General features: G+C 33.4%; 4 protein-coding genes across 6 annotated transcripts; 2 read left to right on the top strand and 2 right to left on the bottom strand.

Moving 5' to 3' along the window:
• The first annotated feature begins 266 nt into the window (after positions 1 to 266).
• LOC140817599 (uncharacterized) lies at positions 267 to 5,545 on the top strand. The gene is given in 11 exon segments (XM_073177375.1): positions 267 to 492; positions 1,150 to 1,341; positions 1,343 to 1,825; positions 1,970 to 3,048; positions 3,213 to 3,273; positions 3,382 to 3,501; positions 3,608 to 3,799; positions 4,304 to 4,477; positions 4,622 to 4,807; positions 4,976 to 5,089; positions 5,216 to 5,545. Coding segments are annotated over 10 exon segments (2,880 nt in total). The 5' UTR covers positions 267 to 492; positions 1,150 to 1,200.
• A 132-nt stretch (positions 5,546 to 5,677) lies between these two features.
• On the bottom strand, positions 5,678 to 10,102 carry LOC140817598 (OVARIAN TUMOR DOMAIN-containing deubiquitinating enzyme 4-like). 3 transcript variants are annotated; one of them, XM_073177372.1, is made up of 6 exons: positions 9,715 to 10,102; positions 6,952 to 7,073; positions 6,820 to 6,860; positions 6,474 to 6,572; positions 5,985 to 6,149; positions 5,678 to 5,873 (listed from the first exon to the last, which is right to left on the bottom strand). In XM_073177372.1, exons 1-6 carry the CDS (start codon positions 9,758 to 9,760, stop codon positions 5,858 to 5,860), a joined length of 489 nt encoding a protein of 162 aa, XP_073033473.1. In that variant the 5' UTR covers positions 9,761 to 10,102; the 3' UTR covers positions 5,678 to 5,857. The 3 variants fall into 3 exon arrangements, with proteins under 3 accessions (XP_073033473.1, XP_073033474.1, XP_073033475.1); XM_073177373.1 differs by having other exon boundaries at positions 9,736 to 10,102; XM_073177374.1 differs by lacking the exon at positions 9,715 to 10,102 and adding an exon at positions 9,461 to 9,662.
• Positions 10,103 to 10,748: 646 nt separating this feature from the next.
• Positions 10,749 to 15,047, bottom strand: LOC140817596 (U-box domain-containing protein 6-like). The gene is made up of 6 exons (XM_073177371.1): positions 14,878 to 15,047; positions 14,287 to 14,382; positions 13,737 to 13,922; positions 13,398 to 13,505; positions 12,095 to 13,272; positions 10,749 to 11,883 (listed from the first exon to the last, which is right to left on the bottom strand). Exons 2-6 carry the CDS (start codon positions 14,335 to 14,337, stop codon positions 11,094 to 11,096), a joined length of 2,313 nt encoding a protein of 770 aa, XP_073033472.1. The 5' UTR covers positions 14,338 to 14,382; positions 14,878 to 15,047; the 3' UTR covers positions 10,749 to 11,093.
• A 3,649-nt stretch (positions 15,048 to 18,696) lies between these two features.
• LOC140817345 (uncharacterized) lies at positions 18,697 to 19,728 on the top strand. Its single transcript, XM_073176995.1, has one exon. It carries the CDS (start codon positions 18,697 to 18,699, stop codon positions 19,726 to 19,728), a length of 1,032 nt encoding a protein of 343 aa, XP_073033096.1.
• The last annotated feature ends 7,043 nt before the right edge of the window (positions 19,729 to 26,771 follow it).

Below are 26,771 nucleotides of genomic sequence, written 5' to 3'. Positions count from 1 at the left end.
AAATAAGTTTTATGCGCATACACCAATATATTTATATATATACATATATATAAATTTTAGTAAAATATAGTAAAAATAATAAATAAAACAATCTATTTTTTTTATCTTTATCGTTTAGTTTTTTTTTTTTAAAAAAACGGGGTGGTGTCAAACAAACATTTCTTATACATCTTTATATTTATCTCGATATTCATTTTGGCGATTATCATTTCCTTTTTCTGGTTTAATTAATAGGATTTTTTGTATGCAAATAAAAGGATAGGAATTGCGCAAAAGCAGAAAACTGAAACCTGGGGACTCTTTTTCACACGTTGCGAACGCAAAATTCTTCTTCCTCCACCTCTTCTGAATTTTCCATCTTTTGGACTTTCTTACGCCTTCTTTTACTTTCTCCTCTAACAAACAAGGAATCCCATCTGCGGAAATAAACAAGATCGGTTATTCAAAAGGCATTGCAAGAAGCGTAAGTCTCTTTTGTTCTTCAATCTTCTGGTAAAAGACTGTCTTTTTTTTTCTCTGTCTGTTTCTTGTTTCTTTTAGTTAGCTCAGTGTAGTTGTTTTTCATTGATAATTATGGACGCAACTGTGATCTTCTGTGTATGTTTTCCATTTCTGTGTTGTGGCATTTGATAGCTGGATGCTTAATTATTGATTGGTCCTCTAATGGTTTGTTCCTTTTCTTGGAATATTTTACTGGATCCTGAAATTAAAATGGTGATTCTTTTACAGTAATATGGTTCTTTATTTGGGTAGTTTGCAAATGTGGCCATTTTAGCTTGATCGTTCTTCTCTCTTTGTTTGGTCTGCTTGATTGGTTCAGTTTTTACTGCAATTTTTTGAGGATGTATCCGTGAGACTCGACAGGGAAACCGAAGGCAATCCACTGGAATGCGAAATTTTCAAATTGCATGCATATTGTCTATTTATTTATTTTGAGCTTACATCATAAGTTAAGCTGTTGCACCAAATCCCTGAGTCGGCCATAATGCGTCTCTCTCTGTTATTTTCAAGTGTTAGTGTATAGATGAAAATTGCAAAATCTCATTATACCGAGAAATCTCATAAGATCTTTATTTGTAGACTGTATTCATGAGTGCGTGTTATTACCTAAATTCTCTATGATGATTTTTTTTTCTCACCATGTTGTAGTCGATCAGAATTAACCGACCAGCTTTAGCTCTTAATTATCTTGCTCTAGCTATGGTTCTTGGACTGAGATCGAAGCACAAACGGGGTGCTTCAGTTAGAGTTCAGTACATTGTCCAAATACAGGAGATTAGGCCTTGGCCACCATCTGAGTCTCTTAAATCTGTTCAAACCGTTTTGATTCAGTGGGAAAACTGGTGATCAAAATTCTGGTTCATTTATCTCTGTTGCTGGGGAATCCAATATCGTATTTAACGAGTCTTTCGTGCTTCCTATTACTTTTCACCAAGACAAAAAAGCTGGTGATAAGTTTAAGAAGAATTATTTGGAGTTTAGCTTATTCGAGCCTCGAAAGGATAAGGCTAAAGGACAACTCTTGGGGACAGCTTCATTGAATCTTGCAGATTATGGAGTACTGGATCATGTATTAAGTATAAATGTCCCGTTAAGCTTCAAGAAAAGTTCAAGTATTTCAGTCCAACCGGGTTTAATTATTAGTTTTGATCCTGTTGAAATGGATAGCTCTAATTCCTCGCCTAAAGTTGGCTTCCTTGAATATGATGACAATAGCTCAGAAATCGCCTCTTTTACTGATGATGATGCTTCTTCACATTCATCAAGGGCACCTGGTTCATCAACCATCGGATCTCTAACAACTTCACCATCTCATAATGAGAAGGTAAGCAAGTTTTCTTAAAATTTAATTTATATTGACATCCATACTTAGGCTACATTACTTATCTTACCGCATAGTATTGATAATTCTTTCTACTCAATGTGTTTACTTGTACCTCGTGGTACTTATTTGAAGTTAAAAATGCAGAATGGATATGGAAATGCTGGAATCGACTCTTTGAAAGAGCAAAACAAGAACTTAAGGCTTCCATCAAATGATTCATTATTTGATGCTAGGAACCATGTAAATGACCAGGTTTCATTGTCAAAGTTTTCTGAGCGAAGCATGACATCTGTCAAGAACTCTGTCCCCCCCTCCATTAGATCCTCTCCCTCATCCATAAGTTTTCGAGAGATACATACCAAGCCCAATAACATTGCAACAAGTTTTGTCAGGGGAAGTGTTTACCCCAGTTCCCATGAAGTTATTGCTAACAGCAACTATAAAAGTAGCAGAAACACTCGGCAATATGTTGAAGACAAATCCTTCGAAAGATTTTCTCCTGAAGCAATTGAAGCTGATAATTATAGAAAAAGCAGTTCTTCTCAAGATAAAGAGTTGCAACCAGAAGATGTTCTGATCGACGATTCACATGTTGGTGAAAGGCTACGAAAAGATATTCGATGTGATGAGCAGATATCGGAAGGGACAAGCCATTCTCCAGGGAATAAGTTACTGTTACTCGATAAATTATCAGATGATAATGCGAAAAGACAGGTGACAACAAGAAGCGATACTCTTGCTCCAAATAGAAAAGCTCCACTAGTTCCTCCATCCAGCAGTAACAAACCTCAGTTGAAGCATGTAAAATCCATCCAAATACACGGCACAGCTAAAGGGAATGGATTTCTGGCCGACTTTTATGCTGGGGGAAAAGCACCTGACCTCGATATATATAATGTCTATCACAAGAAAGGTAAACATAGCTCAAAAACTGAAGGAAAAGAACAAAAAGGTGAGCATTTTGACAGGAAAAATGAATGGAAAACTAGAATTGAGATGCTTGAGGAAGAACTGAAGGAAGCTGCAGCAATTGAGGTTGGATTATATTCAGTAGTTGCTGAGCATGCCAGTTCGAGAAATAAGGTCCATGCCCCAGCTAGACGACTTTCAAGATTTTACAGTAACATTTGCAGAGAAGGATCTCAAGCAAAGCGGTCTAGTGCAGCAAGAGCTGTGGTGTCTGGTTTGGTTTTGGTTTCTAAATCATGCGGAAACGACGTCCCAAGTTAAGTTTGTTTAGAAAATATTACATTTCTTTATATGCCTATCCAACAGGCATCCTATTATCGTCCTTTTTCATGCTACTCATCTCACCAAATTTTTAACTTTTAGAACTCAGATATATCATGATATTGATAATATCAAGATTTTTTATGTAAAAATGTTACAGGTTGACATACTGGTTGTCAAATTCAATTATGTTGAGGGCCATTGTCAGCCAAATTGCTGCTGAATTACCACATTCTAATGTATCACAAATAAAACATGATGGCCCTGAATCTGAATCAGCTAGAAGAATAACAAATAAACAACTAGACTCTTCTCACATGGATGAGGAGAATACTAAACCAACTGAAGAATTTGATGACTTTGAGGATGTCTTGACATTCATTATTGCACTCGAAAAAGTTGAATCTTGGCTCTTTTCTCGGATTGTTGAGTCAGTTTGGTGGCAGGTCACCACTACTCTCACTATTTGCAATATAATAAAAACAACCGAAAGCTCCCTGTTTATTTCAGATTTTGAAGTTAAGAATTATTATCATGTTTCATTTGCTGCAGACTTTTACCCCACATATGCAGCCAAATCTAGCAAAAAGTAGCGACAGAACTAACAAGAGTTCAGGCATGAAGAAACAGGGAATCTTGGCTATCGAGTTATGGAAGAAAGCATTCAAAGATGCATGTGAAAGGCTTTGTCCGATTCGGGCTGTGGGGCATGAATGTGGCTGCTTGTCTGTGCTGGTTAGACTGGTACGTTTTATAAACAACCTTGTGCAACACTACCATCCCAAGTCGACTTGTGAATGTATACAGGGATATCCTTCACCAATAGTAACTAGTTTTCTAGGGCTGGATTAGGCACATGTCAAAGTGGTACTAGAGTGGGACCCATGTGTCTGTGCCGCCAAGAAATGTCCAACCCCAGGTGGGCGATATCCTTCACCAATAGTAACTAGTTTTCTAGGGGTGGATTAGGCACATGTCAAAGTGGTACTAGAGTGGGACCCATGTGTCTGTGCCGCCAAGAAATGTCCAACCCCAGGTGGGCTCTACACGCACAACGGTGAGCCATGGGTTGGGCGTCTCACAAACCACGACAGTTGGGCAAGGGTTATTGGATCAACTTATACAGTCGAATTACCTTCCCCGTATTAATTACTAACAGGTTTTCTAGGGGTGGATTGGGCTCGTCGTCTAAATTTTATAAAAACGTATTTAAAATTCAAACACAACAGAATTGCATTCTTCTGTTAGGTAATGGAGCAGTTAGTTTATAGATTGGATGTTGCAATGTTCAATGCTATTCTACGTGAATCCGCTGAAGAAATGCCAACTGATCCTTTTTCTGATCCCATAAGTGATTCCAAAGTACTCCCAATTCCAGCTGGGAAATCAAGCTTTGGAGCTGGTGTACAGTTAAAAAATGCTGTAAGTGTCAAGTGTGGAACCAACTGATGTTGGTTGCGGATCCTCATTGTTTGATATTAGACAATTATTTATGATTTGACCGAGCCTGTTTGCTTTCAATGTAGAGTTTAAAATTCTTAATATTTTTTTCTGCATTTATTGTAGATCGGGAACTGGTCCAGATGGCTCACGGATCTTTTCGGCATAGAAGACGAGTCATATGAGGATACTAACATTCTTGTTGATGGCAACAGACCAAAATCTTTCAAGGCTTTCAAGCTCCTCCATGCGTTAAGTAATCTTATGATGCTGCCATTTGGAATGCTTGCTGATGCTTCCACCCGAAAAGAGGTGACTCACCATCAAATCGAATAATATTATCTATGTTACAAGTGATCACACCCACACACATGATCCGCATGGGATGTTGGTGAAACCCACATGCATTTCATGATTCTAGTGAATCCAAATAGCATAGAATCTTTGGTTTGTAATCATCTACGGTTTCCTCCTCTGAAGGTTTGCCCGACATTTGGTCCAACCCTAATCAAAAGAGTTCTGAACAATTTTGTTCCGGATGAATTCTGTCCTGAACCGATGCCACGCAACATAGTCGCTGCCCTAGATTCAGAGGTTGGTGCTGCCTCATATACTACCATGTGATACCATCAAATTTTCTGTCATAGTTCAATATATTGTTGTGTGCATTCTCTAGAGGTGTACAAGTTATTCTCAACTTGCAATTTTTTCTCGATTCAGGATATTTCTGACAGTCATGACGATATGGTCACATTCTTTCCTTGCATTGCAACTCCCACAAAATATTCACCACCCGCAGCAGCTTTGTTAACTTGTGTGGGAGAAGTTGGAAGCCAAGTGCTTCAAAGCAGCAGGTTATCAACACTCAAGAAATCATATGCCAGTGACGATGAGTTGGATGAACTCGACTCACCATTGACTTCAATCATTCCTGATAGCTTCCTCCCTTCTTCTGCTTTAGCTAAACTCAGCTTGATGCCGAAGGAAAAGGGTGGGAGGAATGTTGTCAGATATCAGCTGCTTCGGGAAATATGGAAAGATGTTGAATAATACAGAGGGTATCTTTCATTTTAAATCAAGATACGCGAGTAAATATTATATAAGAAAAATCCAGTCTCTTCATTGATCTGCTATATTCAAGTGATCAAATTGTATAATTCTCTGATAAATTGAATATTTTACGGGAGTAATATTTGAAATTTAATGACAAAGTTGTAGCAAGTAACTGGAGTTGGGAGTATTTATTCAGCTGATATTCGAATCACCAGGAAGCAATCCCTATTTTCCTTACAATTGCTTCCATCTTTTCTGCTGGATTGATGCAACCTACAGATTGAGCACCAATTGGTTCCGAGGATTGTTTCATCTACTTTTGTTCCTGCAAAATTGGTAAACGTAATATGATGTTGCACACATTTTAAAAAGAATAAACTTGTTCAGGGCATGCGGTTTGACATGAGAAAAATAGCTCATAAAGAGGAGAATTTACTGCTTCAATTGTGAACCATCTAAAGAGCTCCTTAAAGCATCATAGTGCCCATAACCATGATACAATACGTGAATTGGATTCTCCTTCCCATATTCTTGGCCATATTCAGCAATAATCTTGACAGAATTAGTCCTCTTATCCAACATGTGAACAGTTATCGGAACCCTGAAAATGTTTTTCTTTCCCGTTAATTTATTGAATACATTTTTCATCTAATAGCCCACAATAAAAAGAGCATTTGCATTTTGTCAATTATTAGTGGGTTGCAACCATTATTATGATTATTATTATTTATTATTTACCAAAAGGTCGAGTGCAGTACAGTATAGTTATCGGCACGTAATTCATATAATGAATTCTGTGGATGATTGTTGGTTGTTCAGTGCTCTTATTAACAAATATAACCATTTGGGATGATTAAAATGGGCGAATTTTCACCATGCACAGAAGGAAATATAAATGCAAACAAAAACCACTGAGAGCACGTACTGTAACACATGTGATGACATGAGCAGCTCCGGTTCCCCACCCCATACATGGGGCTGTCGCATTTGTGTAACGTAAGTATCAAAATCACCTTCTACAAACCTGAGGATAAAATATATTGAAGTCGTTACCCATTTAAGAATTGGATAAGCAGTATGAAGTTACTATTCTATACTCAAGATACAACATGCTCGACAACACATTCCCATAAATGTTTCGAGTGTTACACATTTGAACTTACTCTTATCTCAAGTTAAACTGCAAAGTTAATGGATACATAACTGACAAATGTGAAAGGGTCAGACGTTTTCAGAACTAATCCTTGAATTTTCCAACGATCAAATCATACCATTCAGAATCTTCACGCCTCTTGATAAATTCATCTGCGACCTGCAGAACCAAGGGAATCCTAAGTAAAACTATGCAATATAAGCAACTGAATTCCTTCAAAACAGCAGAACAGAAAGAAAGGATTTTGTACTGTTGCTCTAAGCTCATCTGCAAGTTCCCTTTCACGGTTTTCTGTTGGAGATGGCTTTCCTGCACGTAGACAAGCACCATGAACCACTGACCGGAACAAACACCTCCCATCGCCAGGTACACCTGCCGATAATGCAATTTACATTGGTGCAATTAGGCCTAATAAATACTTATAATTAGAATCAGGAATTATGTCAATCAAATCTATATATCTATATCTATATCTATATCTATATCTATATACCTATAAAAGTGTGGATTCTTGACATTGTTTTCCGATTGTGTATTGACAAGAATACCCTTCGTGCAAACTTGAACAAAATAAAACTTTATATTATTGTAATGTAAAGATAAAAATAATAGGACATAAATGTCTCATCAATATTAATCAAAATCTATATTTACAATTGTGCAATGATAAAATTAATCTTCTATACACACTTCAAGAATAGAATGTAACTCTTATATTAATTTTATCAAATAATTCATCTTTATATTACATTTAAATATTTTATCTTTTTAATTTTCCCTCTACAATTTTTCCTAATGATTTTATTGTAATTTTGTGATTATATTTTTAGTGTTATTTCTAATTAAGTAATGAATTATACTATCACAAAAATAAAATAGAATGTAACTCCTATATTAGTTTTATCAAATAACTCATCTTTATACTATATTTAAATATTTTATCATTTTAATTTTCTCTCTACATTTATTCCTAATCATTTTATTGTAATTTTGTAATTATATTTTTATTGCAATTTCTAATTAAGTAATTAATTATAGTATCACAAAAAGATATATGAAAAATTTATAACATATGTGCAATAGTAGAATAACTAACATATTTTATGTGTTTTTTTAACAAAGAATTGAAAGTAAAGAGTTTAATTCCGATTATAAAAGATAGTACGATTTCAAAAAATATGGAAAAAAAATTATCTACAACAAATATATATGTTATATGCATAATTATTTTATTAAACTGTATAACTAAAAAATTACATGTAATGCTGATAAATTAAAATCAATCATCAGTCAAAACATTGAATATGTAATTCATGAAAAAAGATTTAATAAGCAATAAAAAGACTCTAAGTTATTTTCTATGTAAAAACAATATATGATATAGTCTTTATAATAAATATAATTATAATGATCATGAATTAGCATTTGTTAAAGTATCAGAATTTTTACATATGATATTTAATTATTTTGAAATCAAACTAATTAATTCAATAGATACAAAAATAACATTTTTTATGAAAGTTTATTTCTTTTGTTATATTTCAAATTTTAATGGTGAAAATCATACCAATAATTTAAAATTTATATTTAATAATTATTATATGAGTTTATTTAATATTTATCATATAATCTTATTTGAATGTGCATTTCTTTATATTTGTTGATTTATTTATTATTTAAAACTTATTTAACAAGAAATTAATAGTCATCAATGGTAGTCTACGAAATATCGATATATAGAATTTATTATCCATGATATAGAATTGTAAAAAAAAGTAAAAAAATTATTAAGAGGTTAAATTAAATATCATGAATTATATTTTACTATCAATATTACTATTTCATTTGTTTTAACATTGTTTTTATGAGTTAGTCACAGTGATTTTAAATTGATAATTATTTGTCTTTAGTATGCTTCGCTTATGTAGATTATGATTTATACATCGATAAAATCCATAATTTGGTTGATTTTTAGGTTATTATGCTTTATACGTGATGTTTGAATATATATTTTTTTAAAAGAATTTGTTTCACTTCATTTAGTTCTATCTATTATGTTTTATACACTTTGTTATATAACATAAATCAACTGCTTGAATTTTAATTTAGAAAACAATTTTGAAAATAAGTTATATAAGTTCTTATAAATTGTCTAATATGATAAGAAATTAAGCCCAAATAAATAACAAAATGATTCAAATTGTTTTTTAAAAAATCAATTTTTTTTAATTTTTATAATATAATTGATATTACGTGCAACGCACGTGCATCATGCTAGTCTATATAAATGTCTCATCAACTAAAAGATTTCAAATTGTATGAAACCAAAAATAACTCTTTATCAGTTGTATTCAGTGGCGGAGCCACATGGTAAGACAGCACAGGTGAACCAATTTTTTTAAAAAAAATATATATGCAAATTTTGTATATTTTGGATTAATATGATATTAGCTCGGATAGATCAATCTAAAATATTAAAATATTCTAAAGTTTAAAATTCTAGTTCGGACAGAGTTATATTCATGACTCGTCATTGGTTGTATTGCCAGAAAAATATTGATCCATTAATTTGGACAAAAATTTTCATCCAAGTTTAATGTTCAAGAGCTTAATAAATGGATATCAAGTTATGAGATCATCAACCGGAAAAAAAAGAAGAAGAAGAACAGCACACATAATTTTGTTCAATTCATCAGCAAAGCAACCTTCCGAAACAATATATTTTTAGAGAAAAAAAACACCAGATTTTTATCACATACCTGAGCCTAGATCCATTTTAATTACAAGAATTTCCAAAAGCAAACAACGAAATGGTAAATTGTCAATAATGGGGGAAAAGGCTCAAAGGCGAAATTCATGCAGAAGAAAATTGAAACCCACGGAAAGAATAAACAAACGTAAGCAAATCAACTAAGCTGGCAACAAGCAAACCAAATATAAAAATTAAAAAGAACTACAGAAAACTAAAATAAATAAGATTCGATCAAATACATAACGAAACCGTAAAACATACGAAAAGCCTTGAAACGGTTACCGAGCGGAAGATTTGATTTAAGCATAGGTAATTGAACAATAAGCAGCGAAATAGCATATAAATTACGAATCGAAATCCAGAATTTTTTATCTGCACATACAATTAAATGGCGTTGATAATTCTGATAAAGAGAGGGAGGAGCTGTCACACTCCGATCAGCATATTGTTTGGTTGTAAAGAGGAGGATTCAATCATTTTCGGTAGCAGAATCGAATTCGATTCACCGAAAGAGGTTGTGTGCACTCTTGTGGAGAAGATGAATTGGGTGAGGGATCCGGTGTGCGTTAACCGAGTTCTGCTGGAGTGGAGGGATATCGCATTTCATTGATATATACTACCTGTACCTCAGTCGCCATATTTCTGGACGTTGACGAGTAATAATAAAAAGTGTTTATAAATATAGAAATTTTATAAAAAGTTTTATAAGTTGTTTTAAAAATAAGTATATTTTTAGATAATTATTATTTTATAATAAAAAATTATTTAATAATAAAAAATTATTTAAAAATAATTAATAAGAAGTTGCGATATTTTATAAAACATAAAAAAAAAAAAAAAAAAGAGAGATGTCTTGCTAGTCAATTTTGTGACTCAACTTAATTCCGTTGTATTCTAACTTTGTGCCTTATAATCGATGAAGCCATGGTTTATCCAGAAAATGAATCACTGAAATTTATTTCAGGACAAACGTCTCAAAATGTTTCAGGGGCTAACAAGGATTTGACTGTTCAAATATATTACATAATATGAATTGACTAGCTTCTAAGAGTATCTATCTTGTGAGACGGTCTAACGAATCTTTATCTGTGAGACATGTCAATCTTATCGATATTCACAATAAAAGTAATATTCTTAGAATAAAAAATTATATTTTTTCATAGATGACTCAAATAAGATATTTTTTTTCACAAAATACAACTCATGTAACGTCTCACATAATGTTTTTGCCAACTTTTAGTCGTATTTATTTGGTTTATTCAAAACTTAGATACGAATCTAACCACAAAACCCCATGCACAAAGTGATAGATTTGTAGTTATTGCAAGAATAAGCAACACCAACTGTCACCAAGTATAGCAGAATATTTGAAATGGTGATGAAGTGGTGGAAACGAGACATTTATCATGCAAGCTGCTCATAGAAACTCAGCCCCTGAACAAAATCAGAGGATTTACAACCAAATATTCACATAACTACATTTTCTTGAAAACAAAGATCTATGGACTTCAAACTATGCTAGATACTCCGTTGATTAAAGTAGACTGTACATTTCTTCTAAGAGAAACGTGATACTGGAAAAGCCGAGGCATAATATACAAGGGAAGACTACTGTAGCCAGACATAAGGCAGTAAAATTTTCAACGCTGGTACACAGAAATGCTCTTGTTCTTCCACCAAAAACTCAATGTTTTACCGACTTTTCGCCTCGAGATTGACTTGCAAAATGGCTTTGAATTTTGAGAAGGCAAAGCCATCTCACTGTTCTCGGGCATCGGTCGACTGGGAACAGGTGAAGGAACTCGTTGTCGCTGCTCCCGAAATAACATCAGAAGCTTCTGGGCTTTCTGTTTACCTCTAACTGTCCCATTTACAGAAATCGACACTAATGAAGGTATCGCCCCTTCTTGAAGAACCATTTCACAGCATTTGTCGCTCGTATTACATAATATCAGAAGACAGGCTGCAGCTTGTTCTTGTTCTACGGGCTCACCGATGTCCAAGATAGTAGCAAGCCCGGTAATAAGGCCAGGAGAGGCAATGATTTCATCTCTAGCAGATTTACTCGAAGCTAAGTAAATTAACATGGTAATGCACTTCTCTGTTGAAGAGTGGTCGCTGGGATGTGTGATAAGATTGTGAAGGTCATCAACGATACCAGCTCCCAAAAGATGAGGGATATTGGTTGAATGACTGGAAATGTTGTATAGGGTGTGAAGGGCATCGATCTTACATTGCTCATCTGTTTCAAGTTTAAGGATGGAGATCAAGAAATAGACAGCTTCCTGTGTAGTCCCGATAATGGCTTTGGCCTCCTCGAGGCAGGAAAGATTTAGGTAAAGGGCAGTTGTTGCTCCAACAGAATCGGTATTAGCTATCATTTTCTGCAGTATTGGAAGCACTCCTGAAGCCAATAACAATTCTTTGTTTCTGAAAAGAGTGGAAACTGCGTAAACACGATGCTCATAAAATGTGATTTAAAGGCTATATAAACGTCTACTGTAATACTCTATGTATAGCTCATAAATTTTTTCTGCAGTATCAAATAAATTTCAGCAACCAAATGAGTAGAAAAATTCTTTAAAGAGTTAGGATTTTATCAAAGGAATTTCAAAATCATTCGATACGGATGTTTGTATACCTGTTATTATTTACAGTAAGATTGAAGAGAGCCATTGCTCCTATTTCTTGAGCCATCCCATTCCTGTAAGAGACAGCAGAGTCCAAGAAATGCAGCAATGCCTCTACAAAACCATTAGCCCCCATATAAATCCTGGCTTCTTCATCATCTTTTAACAAGTGCCTTATCTGCTCCACCACTTTGCATTTCTCCATCAAGTCATCACGCTTCTCTAAGACAGCCAAACAATCGTGACACTGTTTGGAGGAATGGTAATCTCCGCAATCATCTTTTTGCACAGAAGTAGCTTCCAGTTCATTTCCTTCAGCATCCTCAATGATACCACTGTCATTCAAAGGTTTAGCCTTAACACTCTTGAACTTACACAAATCGAAACTTTCTAACGATTTTGAGTTTGCAGAGTCACTTTCGGATAACACTAGCCTCCAGTAATTGAGATCAAGTGATTCTGGTGGACCGTCTGGAACTGGAATCCTATTATTTTCACACCAACTAGCCACCAATCCTTTAACACAGTAATTGGGAGTCAAAGAAAGATGAGGGAGCTGCTGCTGAGTTTTAGGACAAGTGTTGTGACCGTCACTAAACCATTTTTCTATACAAACCCTTTCATATGTTTGCCCCGAAGCTACGATAACTGGGTCATGCAAAAGTTGCAAAGATATAGGGCACCTTAACTCTTCAGGGGGCACATGAATCTGATCTGATCTCCGGAAATTTGGCTTGAAATCGAAAGAACAGAGTTTCGAAAACTGCCTATCAAAAGCAAAACCATTACAGCCAAGCATGTTACCATCTTCTAAAGATCCCTGGATAGTAGGCGAGCAAGGTGTTGATCCTGGTGAGTCATCCGAAAACTCGCCCCTGAAAACCTTTGAGTACTTTCTCATGAGATGCATGAGATAAGCTATGATAGACTCCTTCCTTTTGTCGTCATCAGCTCGAGCTCTTTCCACGAGTTTCTTCAAAGCTCTTCTCTCTCTAAGTGCTGCTCTTGAAGAGGTGATACCGAGCCTAGATGCAGCCTGATGAAAAGATTCAAGCTCCTCGTTGTCATAAGAGTTACTGTTGAAATTTCTCCCTTGTTGAAGCAATCTAATAATATCATCACCTATTTGCTTCTCAATCGGATCAAGAGAAAACTCAATCCTTCCAAGTTCACCCAAAATCTCGGCGATCTGGGAAAAAATAGAATACTAAAATTCAAAAAAATTTCTAAAACTTAATATATAATTTGTACCAAAACTCAATTAAAACTTCTCCAATACATTTAAGTTAACAGAAGAACCAAATTCAAAATCACCTGACTGCCAGTAGCTGGTGGAACAATTTCTTCAACCTGTTTTAAACTATCTTCAAGTGCACATCGTGCTTTCTTAAATTTCATTACCACGGAATCTCCAGTTATTGCCTAACAAAGGAAAGGCAAAGAATCAAGCCCGAACCAAATGTGATGGAGGGATTGATTAACAAATTTTGCATACTCTTACTAAACACAAACATGAGTTGACTCCATAAATTTTGGTAAAATACAAAAATGGGAGATTAGGTGGTGCCAGCTACCATTTCGAAATTTGTATTTTTTTTTTTTTTGGTGCATAAGAAAAAAAATCGTTCAGAAGTGAAAAAGAATGAGTCATACCAAGTAAAGTTTACTACATTCTGCACAATGCTGAAGAAAATTCTTGGTCTTTTCAAGTGCTATATGCAGAGCACATAGTGCTTGAATACCAGATGTGCTCCTTGGTCGAGCCGCCTCTAGATCAGGGAATATCGCCAACACTTTTGCATACACGGAACTTAGGTTCTTGCACATCTCACCATGTAACTAAACCAACAACGAGTATCAGCTAAGGTGAAAAAACCCACCAAAACATTCCAATATATAATAAATAAATGAACTAACAAAGAGTCAAAGAGCACATAAAAAAATTAAAACCCAAACTTATTTGCCAATTGGCAAACAGCACATCTATGAAAAATCGAGATGTTCCTGCTGTGAATGCTCTTGAATGAGTGCTCTATGCCATCAGCGAGATGGATTTAAGATCAAATAAGAATTTGAACCCCAGTATCATTTAATGCGTCCACATTCTTGTAAATAAAATCATTCTGTAATCAACCCCAAATTATTTCAAAAGGCATGATCAAAAAATAAACAAGTCCTCTGTATTTATGATCCTACTCCATACCTTCGGTTCACCAATGGAGAGTAAATTTTCCTCAATCTCTGAAGCGTCCATGTCCAGCAAGGTAAACACGGGTGACCTTTATGTAAAGTTGTAAACCTGAAAAAAATATATTTAAAAACACAAAACACAAAGAAGGAGAATACCATTACAACGGAAGTATGCTACTGCATTAACCTATGATGAATAATAATCATTATTCTACGCTAACCAATTATTTGAAATAGCATGCCAATAATGTTCCTATTACTCTAGTCACATCAGCTTGACAGACGAGATTCAAACTAAACCACTCAACCAAGTAGGCAGAAGCATCAGCCTTCAAAGAAAACAAACAATGCTAAATAATAATAATTTGAAAGCACAAAATGAGGGCAAAAAAAAAGAAGCTAAAATCAGTAAAATCATTGGCTGATTATTTGTAATAAAAATTTTTTTCCCGAACAAATACCAAAGATTAATCTTCAGCTGCTAATAAATGAATTTAAGGAAAACATAAGCATTAAATGTATGAGAATAATGCAATACAAAATTTTAAAAAATTCCAAAATTGTATAAATGCTTCGATTTCGCAAACAGAAAACATTTACATACCAGTTTAATGAAAGATGATCTTCAGTGGCTTCATAAAATTTAAAAAAAAATACAAAATGTGAAAACAAAAAATCAGCAGTTAATTCTTCGTACGTTCGCAATTTTTTTTCTGGATTTGACACTCATATTTTGTTTTGGTGGCATAAAGAACAGAGGAGGGAGGAGGAAAATAATAACGAGCTGGAAATGGTAAGGTTATTTTATAATATTATAGATAAATAGGGGGAGGAAAAGAGATCCAATAAATTCAGTTAGGGGTAATTGGTTAATATTTGATAAATTGTGGGTTGATTTGTGAATATGATATCTTTGGAGGGCGATCAAAATTATAAGCCCGATACTGGTTGCCGGATCGGCGACGGTTGCGGGCCCCCACACTTTGTCTGCTTGTGGATTTGTAATTAATGTTTCCCGTGTCCAATTTGACCCGTCGACAATGTATTATCTGATAAACATTTGTGTAAGATGATTTCATAAGTTGTATGAGTAGGTCTTATGTGAGATCGTCTAACGGATCTTAATTCGTGAGATGGGTCAACCTTATCCATATTCACAATAAAAAGTAGTACTCTTAGCATAAAAAGTAATACTTTTTCATGGATGACCCAAATAAAAGATCCGTCTCACAAATATGACCCGTGAGACCGTCTCACACAAGTTTTTGCCAAGTTTGTATTTATGAGTCATATTTTTTATTTAGTTCTTTTATAATTAATTTTTTATTACGAATATCGATAAGATTGACACGTTTCACAGATAAAGATTCATGAAACCTACTCGTATTATTATTAGAAAATTGTTATTTAACTTCATTTTTATTATATTCATTCTATTTATAAATAAATTTTACGTATTAAATATAATGTAAATCATATAAAATAAAGTGCCAATAACAACTCCTTTATTATTATTATTAATATATACATCTAACCCACGACTCATTTCAACTATAGTCATCTTGAATTAAAATTTGGATGAATTAATTTTTTATATATAGTAATGTTTAATTTTTTTACTTTTGAGCATATTAACAACAAATTTGTATTTTTAATCTTGTATTTACATTTTTTTTTCATTTTTTCCATATTATTTTGAATTTTCATTTAATTACGTAACTTGTATATATATGTTTTTTCATTTTTGTTAATTTTATCGGAGTTTATCATTTTTTGTCTATTAAAAAGTACCAAAAATGAGAATAACATACCTTAAAATGACTGAAAATGAAAACATATAGTAACATAATCGAAAATTAAAAAACATACAAATTACCGAAATATAAATACAAATTCATCATTATATATCTAAAAACAGAAAAAGAATAGTTCTCCTTAAAATTTTAAAATGTAATTCTATATTTGATTACTGTAATAAAGATGGCACAATCCATTATTGTCGGGGGACTCTGTAGTTTTCCGCCAATCAGGGGAAAGATAGTCCGAAAAATCACGCTTTGCACGTGCAGAAACCAGAATTGCCTGGTGATATTAATTTTCGCGGTAGGCAGGTCGATTTTTTTTAAAATTTATCTTTTTTATTTTATTTAATTGGGAATGGGAATCTATTCATGCCTTTCTTCACGTTCTATATCTAATTTTAAACTATTATAAAAACTATATCTAAATATAATTTGATTCATATTATACTCTTTTTAATTAAATAATAATAAATAAGCGAAGATAAATTTTAAGAAATATTGAGGATTTTTTTCAAAAACGAAACAGTGATTTTGAAAAAAATATTAGGGTGCAATAAATTTTCAGTGTTTGGAAAATATTAATAAGTCGTCTTTTAATATTATACAATTTAAATGATTTGAATCGTAAAATTATCAACAGCTATATATTTTGATAATATGGTAGACACGATTTAATTCTATAATATGATATATATTATGTGGGGACCCAGACGTTAATCATGTTCTTAATCATCATTGATTACAGTGATTAATTCTCGGACATTACATGTTATCTGTGTGTTAATTATTAATTTACTAAAATAAAATCTTGAGGTGATATTTATGTGATAAAAAATTGTATCTTTATCCATTTACTTGAAAAATGTAAGTGCTAGTTGAGTGTTGTGTATGTAATACTCTGGTCCAACATGCGAAAAATTAAATATTTAATACATGTATAGCAAAATATGATTGATTTTTATAATAATTTAGTTAACTATTTTCATAAAACGACGACGATATGAAGTAATTGTTATAAAGATATATTGTACGGTCGTACAAATGTGGGGCTACATATTAAGGATGACAATATATTATTCGCCCTTTAATGTAATTTTAAACATAACCATATGCTGTGACTTTAAATAACTAATATTTAATAACATAGCATAAAAAATATAAAAAAATACAACCACACTAAAGTATGGATGAAAACAACAGCGAGAGTGACAACCTTTAAAAGTTAGAATTTGATCTCTTCACTTAAAAGGTTCACAAAGCTCGTACAATTATTTTTTTGTATTTTATCCCAAAACAGGATCTATTTTATTTGACTTCCATATAAAAAAGGCATTAAAGTTCTTTTCTTTAAAATGTTGGGTCCAATCCAATTTCATAATCATTGATAATGACATAATTATTGACCTACGACAAAACGTTTTGTTGAGTAGCTCTCTTGTGAGATTGTATCACGTATATTGGTCCGTATGACGGAACAACTCTGGTCATATTTACAATAAAAATTAATATTTTTAGCATAAAAATACTATTTTATCATGTGTGACCCAAATAAAATATATGTCTCACAAAATTGATCTGTGAGATCGTCTCACAATTTTTTTTATTAAAAAAACATATCTCGATTCTCTAACATTATGTATGTGATTAAATTTAAAGTGATTCAAATTGACAACGCCTGGTTAATTATAGCTCTAAATCTAAAATCAACAAAATTCATGATAAACTTCTGAAAATATATTATTAATACAACGCAAAACCTATTCAATTTTGACAAAAACCTGTGTGAGACGGTCTCACGGGTCGTATTTGTGATACGGTCTCACGGGTCGTATTCGTGAGACGGATCTCTTATTTGGGTCATCCATGAAAAAATATTAATTTTTATGCTAAAAATATTACTTTTTATTGTGAATATCGGTAGGGTTAACTTGTCTCACAAATTAAAATTCATGAGACGGTCTTACATGAGATCTATTCTTCAATTTTTTTATATCTGATTGACTATCATCTATTCCTATGGACCTCCCATTGGGTTATTTTCTAATAAAGGAAGCGTTAAGTTAATATTTATTTCATTCTGTTCGTAAGAACCAAAAGAAGTAAATTTATTTTATGTTCCATAAGTATCAATATGCAGCGGAGGTTGATACCATTTTCAATGTATAAACGTGTCCGATCTTGTGTCCGACCTTATTTAAAAAAAAATCCTTTATTTTTTTATTCCTTTCAGATTTTTTTTCGATATATGGATAAAACTAATTAATTAGGATAAAGTCCATATTACGAAATTTCGTTGGGTTTAATGTATTCGAAATACGCATGCACTACGTGTTTCTCTTTGCAAATGGACACAAGATTTGGTTCACGTCAACTCTAAAATATCTACATAAATATCGGTCGGTTCAAGGGGGGTGTATTGGTTATAAACTTTTTGTTATATATATATATATATATATATATAACATTTAGGTGATTGATTTGATTGTAATGTTCCTTTTATAGACTAACCTCTCTACATTATAAATAGAGGTGTTTAGTTGTAATAAGATGCACTTGTTTTCTCTCATTCTCTCTACTAAATTTATAACACGTTATCAGCACGAGTGTTCTTCAAAGTTGATATGGCAAATATTACCAAACTCGAATTCGAAGCACTTGACATCAGTGGAAAAAACTATTTGTCATGGATTTTGGATGCTGAGGTTCATCTTATTTCTAAAAATCTTGGAGATACGATAAAAGAAGCAAACAACGAATCCCTGCAGGATCTTGCAAAATCACTCATTTTCCTTCGTCACCATCTCGATGATGGATTGAAAGCCGAGTATCTCACTGTGAAAAACCCGCAAGAACTTTGGAAAGATCTTAAAGAAAGCTTTGACCATCAGAGAACTATAGTTCTCCCAAGAGCCCGATATGAATGGATCCACCTTCGCCTGCAAGATTTCAAATCTGTAAGCGACTATAATTCTGCATTATTCAAGATTTGTTCCAAGCTCAAACTTTGTGGAGAAAATATTTCTGATCAAGATCTACTTGAAAAAACATTCTCTACTTTCCACGCATCAAATGTGCTCCTGCAGCAGCAATATCGTGAGCGTGGATTTAAAAAATACTCTGAGCTTATTTCATGTCTACTAGTTGCTGAACAGAACAATGAACTACTGATGAAAAATCATCAAATGCGCCCAACCGGCTCTACACCATTTCCTGAAGCAAATGAAACAGCATTCCCTGAAGTGAATGCCAACTCAACCCAAATCCCTCATTATGGAAGAGGGCGTGGGCGTGGACGCGGACGTAGCAATGGTCAAAGGAAAAATTATCAGCAACATGATGGAAAGAGACAGAAAACAAACCACCAGCCGTGGAAACCGAATAATGAAGAATCAGTTAGAAAACCAAAAGAATATGAAGACAAGTGTTTCAAATGTGGAACGGAGGGGCATTGGTCTCGTACCTGTCGTACGGCAAAGCATCTTGTGGATCTCTACCAAAATTCAATCAAAGGAAAAGGAAAGATAGAGACAAATTTTGCTGATGATGATGGCCCTGTCGACATAACTCATTTAGATGTCTCTGATTTCTTTGCACAACCGGATGGGAATATTGATAATTTGATTGGGGGTGGTGTGCTAGAAAATATAGATTGATCAAATTCTGGTTCTAGTATTTTTTTTCCTGTCTTAGCTCAATATTTTTAATGTTTTTTTCTAGAATGTCCGCATTATTATATCTTGGTTTAAGGTTTTTCTTGAGTTGTAATAAGTGATAACTACTTTGAGAACTTTGTTTAACTACAATTTTATTTTATGTATTTTAGAGTTATAACTTACTTTATTATGCATTTATTTTTAGATTAATGAGGGAATATCAAGACGTTTGTCTAGCTGATAGTGGTACAACACACACCATCCTTAAAAGCAAAAAGTATTTTTTAGAATTAACATTAGCTGAAAATAATGTTATAACAATATCGGGTGCATCAAAAATTATTGAAGGCCATGGAAAGGCAAAATTCATTTTACCAAATGAGACAAGCCTATATATTGAAAATGCTCTATATGCTAGCAAATCCAATAGAAATTTGCTTAGCTTTAAAGATATCCGTCGAAATGGATATCATATTGAAACATTGAATGCAAACAATGTTGAATACCTTTGTATTACATCTATTATATGCGGCCAGAAGCAAATAAAAGAAAGATTACGTGCACTCTCCTCTGGAATGTATTGCACAATAATTAAAGCAATTGAGGCAAATACAGTCACAAACACGAAGTTTTTTTGACAAGAAAAATTTCATATTGTGGCACGACCGACTTGGTCACCCTGGGAGTTCAATGATGCAAAGAATAATAAATAATACTCGTGGACATCCCCTAAAGAACCAAAAGATTATTTTAAATGATGAGTTTTCATGTGTGGCCTGTTCACAAGGCAAACTCATTATAAGACCTTCCCCAATGAAGGTTGATATTGAAATTCCAACATTCTTGGAAAGAATCCATGGGGATATTTGTGGGCCTATACACCCATCATGTGGACCATTTCGATACTTCATGGTATTAATTGATGCCTCAACTAGGTGGTCACATGTTAGTTTGCTTGCAACTCGAAATATAACTTTTTCAAAGCTACTTGGTCAAATTATTAAATTACGAGCTCAATTCCCTGATCACCCAATCAAGACAATTCGTCTTGATAATGCTGCTGAATTCAAGTCACAAGCATTTGATGATTTTTGTATATCAATTGGGATTTCAGTTGAGCATTCAGTTGCTCATGTTCATACACAAAATGGTCTTGCAGAATCATTTATTAAAAGATTGCAATTAATTGCAAGACCGCTACTCATGAAAACAAAACTACCATCTTCAGTCTGGGGTCATGCTATCATACACGCTGCATCACTAATTCGTGTAAGACCAACTAATTACCACCAATACTCACCTTTGCAGCTTGTGTATGGTCGAGAACCTGAAGTTTCTCACATTAGAATATTTGGTTGTGCGGTACAAGTACCTATCCCACCTACACAACGGACCAAAATGGGTCCACAACGTAGACTTGGAATTTATATGGGATATGACTCACCTTCTATCATTAGATATTTGGAGCCATTAACAGGCGACTTGTTTACCGCAAGATTTGCAGACTGTCATTTTGATGAAAGTGATTTTCCAACACTGGGAAGAGCAAAATTGTATCCAGAAGAACAACGAAAAATTTGTTGGAATGAGAAAACATTATCACATTATGATCCTCGAAACAATCAATGTGATCAAGAAGTTGGAAGGATCATTCACTTGCAAAGAATTGCTAATGAATTGCCTGATGCTTTTGTTAATACAAAAAATGTAACAAAGTCACACATACAAGTGGAAAATACTCCAGTAAAGATCGATGTCCCTACAGGACCATCTAATACTTCACCCGCAAATGAATCTAAAATACGCCAGAAACGTGGTCGACCGATTGGTTCGAAGGATACAGTACCTAGGAAAAGAAAGGTGCAAGAAAAGCAAGAATTGAAAGCTCCAGAAGAAGCAACCTTACAGGATACAACAAGAAAAATAAATGAAACAGATGTGGATAATGTGATTCAGGGAGAACCAGAATCACATGAAAATATCGAGACTTCAACAAATTATTTGATATCTCGTAAAATATGGGATCGAAAAAAAACAAACATTGACAATGTTTTCACTCTTAATGTGGCCCTTGATATCACACAAGGTGTTAATGACCCCGAACCACAATCTGTTAAAGATTGTCAACAAAGAAATGACTGGCCGAAATGGAAGGAAGCTATACAAGCTGAATTAGATTCTCTAGAAAAACGTAAAGTGTTTGGACCCGTAGTTCAAACACCTAAAAATGTAGTCCCTGTAGGATACAAATGGGTGTTTGTACGAAAAAGGAATGAAAATGATGAAATTGTAAGATACAAAGCCAGACTTGTAGCTCAAGGTTTTTCTCAAAGACCTGGAATCGACTATGAGGAAACATACTCACCTGTGATGGATGCCACCACTTTTCGATTTTTGATTAGCTTGGCTGTATCAGAAAATTTGGACATGCGACTAATGGATGTGGTCACTGCATATTTATATGGTTCACTTGATAACGACATATACATGAAAATCCCTGAAGGATTTAAACCACCAGAAGCAAGTGATACAACCCCCAAGACCACGTTCTCAATAAAATTGCAAAAATCATTATATGGATTAAAACAATCCGGACGCATGTGGTACAATCGTCTTAGCAAGTTTCTACTACAAGAAGGTTATACAAATGATGTTATTTGCCCATGCGTTTTTACAAAAAGAACGGATGAGGGTTTTGCAATCGTGGCAGTATATGTCGATGATTTAAATCTTATAGGAACTCCCGAAGAGCTCACCAAAACTGCCAATTATTTAAAAAGTGAATTTGAGATGAAAGATTTGGGAAAGACAAAGTTCTGTCTTGGATTGCAAATTGAACATTTATCCGAAGGAATGTTTGTTCATCAATCTTCATACACAGAAAAGTTATTAAAACGCTTTTACATGGACAAAGCACACCCATTAGCATCACCAATGGTCGTCCGATCACTCGACACTAATAAAGATCCTTTCCGTCCACTTGAACATGGAGAAAAAATCATTGGTCCTGAAGTACCATATCTTAGTGCAATTGGTGCATTGTCATATCTTGCAAATTGCACTCGTCCAGATATAGCATTTTCTGTTAATCTCCTAGCAAGATATAGTTCTTCTCCAACCCGAAGACATTGGAATGGTGTGAAACACATATTTCGTTACCTTCGTGGTACAACTAACATGGGATTGCTTTATGCGAAAAAATCAAATTTATCTTTAATAGGATATGCAGATGCAGGCTATCTTTCAGATCCACATAAAGCCAAATCTCAAACAGGTTATGTGTTTACACGAGGGGGCACTGCTATTTCATGGAAGTCGACAAAGCAAACTTTAACAGCGACATCATCTAATCACTCTGAGATCATTGCAATGCATGAAGCAAGCCGAGAATGTATGTGGTTGAGGTCCGTAATCCAACATATTCAAGAATCATGCGGGTTACCAACAATGAAAGATAGTCCGACGACTATATTTGAAGATAATGCTGCTTGCATCGCACAACTAAAAGAAGGATATATCAAAGGTGATCGAACGAAACATATTTCGCCAAAGTTTTTCTACACACACGAACTTCAGAAGAAAGGTGATATTGATGTACAACAAATTCGTTCTAGTGACAATGTAGCTGATTTATTCACAAAAGCGTTACCAACATCAACATTCAAGAAATTGGTGTACAAGATAGGGATGCATCAATTAACAGATCTTCGGTGATTGAAATCAGGGGGAGTATTAGTTGTTGTACTCTTTTTCCTTCGTTCAGGTTTTTCCCACTGGGTTTTACTGACAAGGTTTTAACGAGGCAACATTGGATTCTCCATCAATCATCTAAGGGGGAGTGTTATATATATATATATATATATATATATATATATATATATATATATATATATATATATATATATATATATATATATATATATAACATTTAGGTGATTGATTTGATTGTAATGTTCCTTTTATAGACTAACCTCTCTACATTATAAATAGAGGTGTTTAGTTGTAATAAGATGCACTTGTTTTCTCTCATTCTCTCTACTAAATTTATAACACTTTTAATGATTTTTATGGAGTTTAAAAGTCTAGAGGTATTCAAACTAGACTTTTATATACTCCATAAAAGTTTAGTGGTATTCAATGCAAACTTTTGTAAACTTTTAAAAAGTCATGTGGTATTCAAACTTGACTTTTAAAAACTCTACAAAAGTCTATAAATATTCAAAATGTCAATAGACTTTTAATGACTCTATAAAATTCTATTAAGTACAAGAATTATATCCTAAGATACAACAATAAAATGTCAACAAAAGTCTTTGATTCAACCTAAAGATTTGGATGTACATTTAATTGAGAAATCTCTCAAATTCAATACAAACTTTCATTCTTTTCTCATCTATTTATTTTTCTTTTTATTTGTAATTTTTTTAAAATAATAATTAAAATGTATTTATTTTATTAATTATTATATAACATTTTATTTTTAATTATTTTCTTTAATTTTAGTTAAACTATATCTTAAATTATTGTATAAGCAAATCCATACCTATACTATACCAAAATTTTCGGTATACCGAACCAAAAAATCCTTACATTTTGAAAAAATTATAATTTATTGTTTTAAAATATTATATATTTTAAAATTTTTGTATATTTTTCCGATAATTCGGTATATACTAAAATTTTCAAATTGGATATCGTTACCGTACCGAAAATTCGGTATTGTTACCGTACCGTACCGAAATCTTCGGTATTTAAAATTCGGTAAATTCAATATTTTTTTGTTACGGTAATCTCGGTATACCGAAAATTCGGTATTTTTCCCCATCCCTAACATGACTTGTATTGGCATGTGCTATATTACACAATTTTCTTTGAAAGAAGTGTCAATTTGATGAATTTCAAATTGAACAAGGTAATGAAGCTCAATTGTCTTCATGAACACAAGTTTATGAAGGTGGCGACTTTGATCAATTATTTAATACTCAAAAACAACAACGAGCAAATGCTAATGCATGGAGGGATACCACAGCCAATGTGTTAGGATCGATTAGGGGGTAATCGTTGAGCTAAAATAGCTCGGTTCTTGAAATATTGAACACCGATGAATTAAATCGAGTTTGGTGTTCAAACCAAGCGGAAAATACTCGAAATAATCCTTCGTAGAAACCGAATAAATATTTTGTAAACCATTTAAAATATATGCAGGTTGAATGAGTTAAAATATTCAGTTGAAGCATTTTATCAAACACTTGGTATACAATATTTTGGTATTTGAAGAAGACATAAAATGCTTCAACAATGCATCTTTAAAACTATGGAAATGATAAGTAAATGCAATAAACAAATTGACACAAATTTGTTTATGGATGTTCGGAGATTTCAAACACTCCTACGTCACCCCTTCTTCTCCTTGGGAAGGATCTACTAGAAGACTTTGATTTATACAACACTTTGTACAAACCCATTCAGCTAGGACTTATCAACTGCCTAAACTGAACTCCTAGCACTCAAGATTGTAGGCAGCACCTCACAATCAGCATATGGTTTAATGTCTCATATGCAAAGATTACATACACAAGTTTTACGTCTTTGTGCAAGACTCACTCAACTAATCTTTGAACTTCAACTCTCTCGTATATGTGTGAGTGATCGTGTGTGAGGAATATATCAGTTACAGTGTACATCTCAAATGTATCCTCACACAAGCGCTTGTGCTCTCAACTAGCCATTATATTCATGCTAACTGCCCACGCTTTGAATTCACTTCAAAAGCTCTTGTTTGATCTTCAAGATATTGTATTTATAAGCCCCAACAATGATATATACGTTAGACACAAGAATATGACTGTTGGAAAGTTCTGTACTGTTTCTGGAATTGCAACGGTCAAATTCGTCTTGCTGGACATTTTATCGACTGGTCAACTCTGGTCAACTGATCAACTCAACTGGTCAATCAGTTCAACTGGTTCAATTGGTCTTCAGCTGATCTGGTTCAGTTTCAGTTGGTCAGCAGCTGGTTCAGTTTAGTTGGTTGGTCAGCTGGTCAGCAGTTTGTTCAGTTGGTTCAGTTTCAGCTGGTGTGCTGAAATCAGCCTAGCTGATTTTAGTTTGTGCAAAACCAGTAACTTCATCGTCATTTATCAGCATCTTAAGTTTTGATTCAGACTTTGACTTCTGAAGATGATTTGTAGATCTTCGTCTTATCTTTCCAACACATACTTAATTGCTTCGTTTCGATAACCGAGCTGAGAGATATGACCAAAATACCGTAGTTGCTCAAACTCAACTGATTGATATTTTCGTGTGATCGGTTCGGTAATTGAGCGATCAGTTAGACCATGATAACATCCGATTTTGCCCAACTGACGTGAAATACGACTTGTTCCAAATTGAGTTATCTGATCAGTCCAATTGGCGGAATGTCATTTGAATCATCCAGCTAGGGAGATATCATCAAAACACCGAAACTCGCCAGAAGTTCAGTTTGTGCAAAATTCAGTTTCAGCTTGCTTCTTGTGTTTGCAACTTCACACTTGAGTAAATATGTTAGAAACACAATAACAAGTTTTTTTAACATCAAAATCAAGATTGCGAACTTGAAAAGTTCCAACATAATGAAATGTAGAACGATGTTGATTAAATTGACATAAAGAATTGAAATTTTGATTTCAATAAATTGGATAGTTCATTTGTCATTTTTCACAAATTAAATTGATTTAACTTTTAAGTAAGTAAAATTCATTTACATTCATAAATTAAAAAATAATTTAAAATTGAAGAGGTTATATATGTCCAATAATTATTTAAAAAAAATTAATAAAATATAAATCACAATTATAAACTTCAAAAATCACATAATTCTATGAAAAAGTTTACAAAAATCTACAAAAATATTGAAAAAAAGTCTATAAAAGTCTATAAAATTTGTTTTACAATTCTACGATATTCCATAAAGTCAATAAAAATCCATCAACTCCACAAAAGTCCATCATTAAAAAAAGTCATTAAAAGTCTTTGAAAGTATAGAATGAATACACCCCCCT

This window comes from Primulina eburnea, chromosome 16 (assembly GCF_022965805.1).
Source record: "Primulina eburnea isolate SZY01 chromosome 16, ASM2296580v1, whole genome shotgun sequence".
NCBI lineage: Eukaryota > Viridiplantae > Streptophyta > Magnoliopsida > Lamiales > Gesneriaceae > Primulina > Primulina eburnea.
This window is presented reverse-complemented; position numbering and strand designations above follow the sequence as displayed.

Coding starts and splice junctions, on each gene's coding strand:
- LOC140817596 (XM_073177371.1), bottom strand. CDS start 14,337: ATGGACGCTTCAGAGATTGAGGAAAATTTACTCTCCATTGGTGAACCG. Junction 13,923..14,286: donor TCTCCATTGGTGAACCGAAG/GTATGGAGTAGG, acceptor TTGTTGGTTTAG/TTACATGGTGAGATGTGCAA. Junction 11,884..12,094: donor CTTACTGTAAATAATAACAG/GTATACAAACAT, acceptor CACTCTTTTCAG/AAACAAAGAATTGTTATTGG.
- LOC140817598 (XM_073177372.1), bottom strand. CDS start 9,760: ATGCTTAAATCAAATCTTCCGCTCGGTAACCGTTTCAAGGCTTTTC. Junction 7,074..9,714: donor TAACCGTTTCAAGGCTTTTC/GTATGTTTTACG, acceptor CATTATCGGCAG/GTGTACCTGGCGATGGGAGG. Junction 6,150..6,473: donor ATGTCATCACATGTGTTACA/GTACGTGCTCTC, acceptor AAACATTTTCAG/GGTTCCGATAACTGTTCACA.
- LOC140817345 (XM_073176995.1), top strand. CDS start 18,697: ATGGCAAATATTACCAAACTCGAATTCGAAGCACTTGACATCAGTGGA.